This window comes from Sinohyriopsis cumingii, chromosome 17 (genome assembly GCF_028554795.1).
Source record: "Sinohyriopsis cumingii isolate HCF-2022 chromosome 17, ASM2855479v2, whole genome shotgun sequence".
Lineage (NCBI taxonomy): Eukaryota > Metazoa > Mollusca > Bivalvia > Unionida > Unionidae > Sinohyriopsis > Sinohyriopsis cumingii.
This window is the reverse complement of record NC_142977.1, coordinates 67,868,350-67,878,297: the sequence shown is the minus strand read 5'-3', so window position 1 is coordinate 67,878,297 and position 9,948 is coordinate 67,868,350. Positions and strand designations below refer to the sequence as shown.

The following is a 9,948-nucleotide window of genomic DNA, read 5'->3' as shown; positions in this document are numbered from 1 at the left end:
TTTTAGAACATGACAACACTACTCCTAATCGTATTTGAAAAAAATTCATTTCATGTTATCTCATTCACATTTATTAATTAAGTAAAATGTACGCTATTGAGATTCAAAATTGAAAGTTTGATTAAATAAAGATCTTATCAACATTCGTAATCACTCGGATTTAGAACATTATTACATGCAAAAATAAATTCAATTACAATCTACGGCTCGTCGCATCATTCTGCTTCAAGATAGTTTCGATGCGTTGGATTCCCAGAGAGTTCAATGGAAAGTAACGCAAGTGTTTATATCATTTGTTCAGTATTTAACTCCGTTGAGGCTTGTATTTCAGACTTTGACAATGAGCAAATGTTTGGGTAACTGTCGTTCGAGATGATCTTCTATCTTGGACTATAATACAACTGCAAAGACAAAGGTTGTTACTTCCACTATAAGATACCTGACTGTCGTTTTGCTCAAAGCGTGAGTGATGTCGTTTGTCACTTTTGCTGCTATTTTCGCGTAGGTATAGTTGAGCTCTGTACTCGTTAGCATTAGTCAGAATGGAAAACAATGCAGATTCGATTCAGTACCAGGCGAACATCTACTTCGTTCAACACATACTTGTATTGTAATCACATATCCAAATGCAAATGAACCATCGGTTCTAGACGCGCCCTTGTTTATGTTGATTCAACGGTCGAGATATTGCACATTGTGGGACTCGTCATCCATATTTGCAGTCAGCGCCGTTGCGCTGAAATGGGTGTCCTTGGTTTCATTTCTGTACATCAATGGAGTTTCTAGGTTCGAGCGATAAAAATAAGTGTCCTTTGCTGCTGCTGACCAGTTTGTTATTCGAGTACAAATCCACTTCCTTGAACAAGGATTGTAGGAAGATGTTCACGAGAGGAATTCTGTCCTCAGTACGAAGAGATCAGAGTTGACTTGTAAGTTACTATTACTCGGATTCATGTATTCTCCAGTTGGTCCTTTGATTTGAAGTTAAATAGCGGCTGAGGTACACAAAGACGATACATTACGAAATTCAACCCACCACCTTGTAAACCACCAAAATCAGAGTACACAAATATTCAATCTCATTTGTTTTGTTCAATTCGATAACGTATATAAAATAAACGTTTATACCCCTGGGGAATAGAAATAAAAGTCCATTGCTTTGCTCACAAATGAAAACTAACAATCGCAAATCTAAATATTCAATGAACAAGCGAACCATTCAATGAATGAACGAAAGAAGGAAGGTAGGAATTTATAATGATGAAAATTAAGTCACATTCAGATTTTATTCATAATTTTGTGAGAGTATTAGTGGTTAAATGAAGAGTAAGCGTAATACTTCTGCTTCAGTGTGCATGTACATTCCATTGTTGCTTGTTGTACGCTCAGGGTTTATTTTTCAACTTCATCGTCTTTAATTTTCTCTATCTTGAAGTTACAGCCATAGTGAACCATTTTATATCCACTTGGAACATCAACGACACTTGCATGGATTTGAAATCTGTAAGTATATTATACGAAAGCTGTCATTACCAAATAATGTCCTATCACATCAGAGATAATTAATGAAATGTTTGTCGTCATGAAACAGGTGATACAGAGAAATAGTGTTTTGCACATTTTTTGCATGAATATATAGCTAGAAACTTCCCGGACCAATTGTTACCTGGTCTCCGTTGCAGACTGGTTACATATTTCAGATCTTGGTCAACCACATTGACTATAATTTACAAATTTAGTCAGGAACGCTACTCAAATATCTTCACTTTAGATTACAACGTTATTCTGACGCGTTTCTCATTCATTTTTACTATATATTACATCTTTAGCACGAAACAATGTGAATGAGAAATGATGAAATTTAAATACGATCAATAATACTGAAAACACCCCCATTCGCTGACAAATAGACACGTATATGAGCAGCAACCTAAATACTTTTTTTAGCAGACGGACAAAAATTCACTTTTAGATTTCACACACACACACACACACACACACACACACACACACACACACACACACATATTTTGAACAAATAAATAGCCACCCCACTTACCTTGACACTCACCTTACAGAATGAAATATATAGGAAAGCCACGTAATACATGCAATAACAAATTATACGTCTATGGAGTATTAATGGGATTTCAGATTTATTGTGCAAATGTATTGGTACACAGCAGGCATACATTTTACGCAAGAAACGCTCCTCACATCGTTCTACCCATGTTAGTTTTCAAGTAATCATATATGTAGTTTGGTATCATCTCTATTTCTGTTGCAGTTACATATTATTTCATTATACGTTTAGGATGCGCACATTAATATGACTTTGATTTTCAAACCATTTCTCATCCACTATTAAAAGAGTAAATATTAGAAGATATATATATATATATATATATATATATATATATATATATATATATAATTTACAGTACAATTATCTTTCATAATTTAACTTTCGACTGCACGTGTATTCATAGCCAACGTTTTGGAAACAATAAAATTCGTCTCGACTACTATTATGTTCTGCATGATATGATATCGTCTGATAACATTCCCAATTCTTGTATTTTTCGGAACATCATAGAATCGCTTTCAATATTTATAATGTAATGTAATTTGTTGTGTGAATCCTCTTCTGCCAGGATCGTAGAAGCAAAATAAACCAATTAAATAAGAACCCACGCCCGAAGAAATGAACATTAAGCTGAGACAGAGAGTAACAGAGAGAATCGCTGCAATATCGAATGAAAACTGCGATATTTACAGGGCGCTAGATATGCACAACGATCTTACAACCACCCTTATTGTACAACATGATAGACATGTCAGATACATTAGTTCTCCGATATATGTCATTTAGACTGAAATGGCCTGCTACTACAAACCCTAATTCGTAATATATGTTCATGTAACCTATGTCACGTTGTGTCACTCTAGTTACTCACCCGCAGCAAAAGAATCCCGATTCTGTACATGAGCATTCGTAGCAGTCGGTGGTCTTGAATGTGCTTCCAACCTCGTATTCAAGATCTTCGTACACACATTTCCTTAATTGTTTCATGCCTTTATGAATACAAGAAAATAAGTTTTTGACTAGCAATTCACAAGGTGTTAAGTCTCTAAATAAATTGATTTTGTATGTTTTTCTCCACGACTTTATTCTTAAAATGTATCCAAATAAAAGCTCTATGCATATATTTAAAGGCAGCATCATAAATGAATCGTTTCATAACGTATTCAAACTACAACCAACAAAATTACTTTATTCATTGTATTCGGCGGAGGATGGTGACGTAATTGTAAAATAATTGTATCTATATCTTAAATGGTAAGATTTATTTTACTACACAAATTACAATGTATCCAATCTAATTATAGCTGGTGAGCTCAAGATATCAAAAAGAAGATATAAAGTCCAAACTATAGATCGTTATTCTTATCCAATCTAAAAGTGATCAAAGAAAACAAAAAGATTAAAAGCTGAAACTGGTGCTCTAATGCACCCAACATGGTTCCAAATCTGTTCACAGGCACGCTGACCTGTTCATCTTTGGGAATGTAGCATTGAGACCTCACTTAATATCGTGGCTGAGATTCTGGATGCTGGTTACGGTACATAGATTACCTTCTTCTAAGATACTTATAGTTTCTTTGCTGCCGAATTATAATAGTAATGCAGATTTCTTGCAAAGTGACATTAACTAAATGTGAAAGACAAAGTAACTGTTTCAAGAATGGAGTCAATAATTTAGCAATAGATGGATAAGACATTTCTTCCACACGACCTGCTGGTGAGAAGTTGCTCCTAAAACGCAAGCGCTAAGGAAAGTGCGTAGATTATATACATCTTAAGAACTATAATTTCACTTTTCCTTGTCTGTCCAAGTATACATAATGTAACGAGCTGAATAGAACAGCTTCATGCAGCAACATTAAAACTACAGAACGAATGGCCATATTCATCGTGTCAGATTAAGTTACTTTCTGTATAGATGTACAGACCTACATGACAAAATCCTGAAGTCTAAATTCATTGCATAAGATAGAATACTTCGTGAGTAACAAAGTCCGTGCAATAGCACAATAATTTGTATACGTGGATCAATAAGCCTACGAAGGAAATAGTGATAGATAAGTGTGGACGAATAAACAAAAGCGCAAAGGCGGTTCACTTGTCATCTTGGTAATATGTAGAGGTTCAAAACAGCATGATTACTAAATCAACTTTAGTAAGTCACGAAGGACATCACCATCAACAAAAAATGAATTTTACTAATGGTTCACAGTTGTACGAAACATTTCATTTCGCAGTTGTTGATCTCAGATGTTTGTTAAACTAATTGAATTTGTATAGGCAACTACGTGAAGCTAACGCCTTTCACATTTTAATATATGCATAGCTGTTTCGTTTTCCTCACCAATGTGGATATTGTACATAGTATTCAGTTACATATTTATACCATATCCTTTTTGTAATGTGCTGAAGGAATTTGTCTAACGACCATAAATGCCATTCTAGATTGTGCTGCCATTATCTTTATGGACAGTGTAAACAGTTTCATAATAACCTTACCCTACATAAATAATATAATAATTTACGCGAGGTAATTTAACCCATTTTGTAAATTAGTTTCTTCAAACGAATGTTCCATTTGATTTCATTTGAGAAGATGCAGGTTCTTTTGTATGTTAGCATTGTTGACCGATGGAATTAAAAGTTACAATTTTATTGACGGCTTTAATGTTGTACCAGAAGCACCTTCTCTTACAAAATCATTTACATAGCAGATACAACACAAGTGTCGTTTTCTAATGTATTATTGAAAGTGGACAATTGCCATTTCATCCTTTCATTCTTTATTGTCGAAATGCTTTGCCGCAGTAATACGTCTCTGAAGTGGAATGCATAAGGAAAGAACAACGGAGTTTCAGCTGAAAATTCGAGGTTTTTTTTGTTGTTGTCTTATGCTAGAAGAGTGCATTCTACTTTCGATGTCCTGAATGGTTCATTTTGGGGATAGTTCGCCTTGCTGGAGTATACGATACAAGCTAAACGGTGTATATCCCTGGATGACAAGGCGATATTATAATAATTATGATAATACATCCTACAATATCTGCTTCTGCTTCTTGTACAATTAATCATGAAACCTTAGATTTCTAACAACACATGAACAAGATGCTGTACAATACCTGAAGCATCTGAGAAGTATACTAGGAACTAACCTGGTTGTGCAAACTGATAGAAAATAATGTGCCATGTGACGTTTGAAATAATAGGCCATGCTTTAACTGTTGTTGTTGTTGTTATACGCTCATTGTATACCTAAAAGGTTTTCTTTTTAAATTTAAAACACGTTATTATCTTCTTGTGGCTTATGACATCCTGAATATTGAATTGATGTTAATTCGTTGTTTTGAGTACAAATAAGGAGTATGGTATCTGTCAGTATCGGGTTTAACGTTTAAAGTGTTAGACCTGTCAGTTGTCAGATATTGGGGTTCTTGATATATTCGAAATGTACGTATGGAGAAATAGCTGTAAGAATGTCCAGGCTCATCATTTACTATAGTTGTGCAGCCATTGTCTATATAAATGGGTGAAAAGTATAAATGATTTTTGCTATTTTTATGTTTATAATCTAAGCCAACATGTTCTTTATTTGTAGCAAAGTTTTACCTAAGCAACTGGAAAACTAAAGTCACGATATCGGATAAATGTGTATGCAAGCGAATATAATGCTGGTTCGTTCAAATCAAGGTGAACTACACTAATGTTTAGTGCAGAGATTGTAGTGGCTAGAAAGAGACAGTTTGATTTTAAATCCATTACTGGCTTTTGTACAATATTGAATTTCTATAAATATGTTGAATATCCGTATCGAGGCCGAGCTGGAACAATATCTAGCTTCATGTCCAGCGACACTTGTGTAAATAGTTTTCCTATCTTTTGTTCAAGTTTAATAACAAAGTGACATTTGTTTTATCTGTGCTAAGAAGCTAAGATAGTATTTTCCTTGTTTGTACCAAGCCTTTACTGACATACGTTTAAAGAAAAGTTTGTATAATTCAATGTAGTCAAGTAACTGTAGGTTGACACGATTTTGAAATATACTACTTCAAATACATTGGGATAAACTACTAAATGTGCCTTGAAATACTTGTATTTGAACTGCATCAAATTGCAGGATAGCGCCTATTATAGAGCTAATCCCTGTCTCAAAAAGCACATTTAAATGTAGCATGACAATATATATCCATAGCATTGTGTACCAATTGAGCCAGTAAATACAATTTGATCTACATACTCTGTTATATTAGGTGTACTATTATTAATTTCAGATTTGTATTGGTTTGTTTTGTCTTATATAGTGTGAAAATCATGCCGAATATTGAAAGGTTTCTAAATCATTGTTTAGAATACATCGTCGGATTTCAGCATTTGTGAATATCAAGTTTAACATGAAACCTTTTCGGCCCGTTAATTAATTAGATGCGCTGCACTATGTACAGTGAAGTAGTGTCACATGAATTGCACCACATTGCTGATAGCAATTTCATCATACATCTTAACATGAAATCATCAATTAGCTGCAGTGCGAAAAACCTAGAGTATAAAATCAATCTTTTCTAAGTACTCAGTCGATGAAGCTATATGCATTAAGTTCAATGGACATGTGAACTTATAATCAATAATTTTGACTAAGCGCTGTACATTGACCTTGATATTAATTTCGTACTGACGTTTTTCAAACCGTTCTTCAACATTGGATGAACAATTTCTTTTAGAAAATCAAACTTTAATTAAAAAATATTTTAATTTATATCATATTTCACTGAGTCTTAACGGACTAGTTTGACAGAATTTTGATCCTTTCAACCAAACTGGTCTTGGATACTGCTGGAAAATAATTTAGCATTGTCTTGTTCTACTTTGTATGAATTAAAAAACTGACTTTCTATAAATCCACGCATTTAGATAAATTGCTCTCGTTCGATGTATCCTTTTTCAGGTTTATTTCAAATGGGTTTCCATATTGTATGATAACTGATGATCGTCCAGAATATTAACTTCATGCTAAATCAGTGCTTAAGTATGTATTATGTATTTGCCTATGTAATGTTTGTTAATGCAGAAGTACGCAAGCTCAAATGAATATGCGTTTCAAGGCTTGATCGAAAATAAACTATTTTACGGCGTATTCAGGGGTCACATAACAAATTTACTTTTAAGGCCATTTTCGGAGCAATTTTAAAATGATTGTTTCTTCTGTCTAGTATTGATTCTTCATACTCAACCCTGAAATCATGGATTTTCTACAGTAGTTTACGATTTTCGACTGTCTACATATATCGATAAGAGTTAATTTTCTACGTCTGCTTCAAACATCCATGAGCCAGTCTAATTGGGGCTGGAGAGGTTCAAGAGTTCAGAGCAATATGTAAATTGATATAAAGGATATCTGCATAATTTTAACCAAAATAAACGTGATCAGAAGAAATGTATGAAAAAGCAAGGGCTTGAACTGTATTCCTAATGCACCAACCCCAATCCGCACCTGGATCCAAATCTGGTCATTATCATTCTCTGCCTTGGATCCTTTGGGATAGTCACCCGAGACCAGTACCTCATATTGTGACTGATATTGTGGATGTTAATTCAGGTACATATATCACTTGCTTATTCGAGACTTCTGGTTTGTTTCGTATTCATTTGTACACATTGTTTAGTATGTAAGCAATCTGTCTTTGTTATTTGTGAATTTGTAGCGAAGTTAATTTAACGAAATTTGCATGAAAGATCAACTGTTAAAACGGTCATTAATAATGTGAAATTAGTTCAATATTAGCATCATTACCGCAGAAATTTCTCAACTTTGATACCATGTGTGAGGCATTGTCCAGATTATTATTTACTTAAAGCTCTCAGTGTCATCGTGGAAAGTGAACTTTTCATAAATGTATCTAACGCAATAGCTCTATAAAGAACCTGTTCAATGATATATTGTGAAGGCTGTTGCATCACAAATGAGCTGGCGGTAGAGCGAAAGCTCTAGATATATAAAATTACAGTTTTGTCATATTACTATCTTAACTAAAGTCGGTCTGCGAACACGTAACAATGACCGAGCAACAGACGGACACATTTGTACATCACCACCCGTTGGTGATAAAATGCAACATAAAAGGCAAGAATCATGACAAGTGTGCAAATCATATGAATCTTCAGAACATTACTTTCGCGTTTGTTGGACAGCTTCATGGAAACTAACTTAACATGTCAAAATGAACGTCCGGATTCAAGTGTCAAGTTAAGTTTCTGCCTAAACAGGTGTGAAGAGCAACTGACATGTCATGAATCGAACAACACTCCAATGAATAAGAGTGTCCAAAACGTGAGGAAAAGAATGTCATTGTGAATTAGGAAACATGATTATTGGCGGATGAATAAATCATCTAACGAGGTAGTGATACATAATTGTTCCGGAATGAACAAAGCATGAAGGAGATTTACTTACCTATGTTGACAATAGTTATAGGTGCAAAGTGGCACTCTCCATTGACTTCCGTCAGTAAAGTCGTGATGGACGTAACCATCAACAAAACTGCACAAAATTTGTTCATGGTACCAACAGGTGTACGACAATTGAATTCTATTCGATGTGCGATAAACTGTTTGAGCTTATATAGCCACCTCCTTGAAAGTACCACCTGTCACCTTATATGATCACCGCTTTTTGATTCTCTTCACAAATGTGGATATTGTACATAATATTCAGTTAATAAGGTATTGCATTTTCTCTTGTTAAGTGCTCAAGGAATTTGTCTTAAGCTCATAAATATAACTTTATTGTACTGCCCATGTCGTTATGGATCATGTAAACAACTTGATAATAGTTGTATTCTTCAGAAAAATAGAGAAAACAGCTCTTGGAACCAAGATACGAATCAATTTAAAACATTTCGAAAACTATTTTGCAAATGCGATTTCGTATAAGGATATGCAGTGTGTTTTAATTATTCACATTGTTTACTGATTTCAATTACAAGTTGTAATTTTATTGACAGAAAAAATAACTGTATCCAGAAGACCATTTTCTTTTATATACAAAACCTTTTATCTAGCAGATACAACACTCTTGTCACGTTCGAATGGTTTCTTGAAATGTATTACTGTTATTTGTCTCTTAGTGCTAAAACACTTTCTTGTTGTAACGTATACATCCAAAGTGGAATGCATAGGAAAAAGGAGAGATGGCAGATCATTTAAAAATTCAATTTTCTTTCTTGCTTTACAGTTGCAATGTGCCGTATGTAGTCATTTGTATTTGAACGTCATGAAAGATTCCTCGTGTTATAGTTAGTCTACCTGATGTTGATGGCATATCTCCGCGCATCACTTTGATATTCAATATTCGGGAGTTGAATTACTATAATACAATATGCATTATGTTCTTTATTTGATTAGTCTATGAAACTAATTATCAAGTTTGTCAAAGAAGGTTTGAATTCATTGAAAACGATGTCAATAGCATTGTAGTTTGAAATAATGTTTAAACTGCAATCATCATTCTAAAAATTGATTTATAATGAATTACCTTACAAGCTGCAACATATTGTTTCTCGGTATCTCGGTAGTTAAAATCCAACATTTAATAACTTATTCGTATGACAAAATGATTTCATTATTAGTTAAAAAGAGTTAATTCTTACTATGTATGTCCGGTTTAGGTTCATTGGATATTTAATTACTTCGGTCAAGCTCTAGACGACAGATTTTAGAATCGTATGCAGTTGGAAAGTTTTGGATAAGTGCAATACTTGTACGTGTAATTGTAATTATTGTATTTGCATTACGATATATTGAGTATTTTTTGATCTTGAATATAAAGTTTTACACCTTTGCGGCTTCGTGCTTCTGACGTCCACTTTTAT

The 9,948-nt window shown here is 33.9% G+C and overlaps 1 protein-coding gene across 1 annotated transcript; it reads right to left on the bottom strand.

Moving 5' to 3' along the window:
* Window positions 1-1,239: 1,239 nt before the first annotated feature.
* On the bottom strand, window positions 1,240-8,667 carry LOC149779159 (uncharacterized). Its single transcript, XM_089938577.1, has 3 exons — window positions 8,532-8,667; window positions 2,958-3,075; window positions 1,240-1,501 (listed from the first exon to the last, which is right to left on the bottom strand). Exons 1-3 carry the CDS (start codon window positions 8,635-8,637, stop codon window positions 1,393-1,395), a joined length of 333 nt encoding a protein of 110 aa, XP_089794703.1. The 5' UTR covers window positions 8,638-8,667; the 3' UTR covers window positions 1,240-1,392.
* Window positions 8,668-9,948: the final 1,281 nt, after the last annotated feature.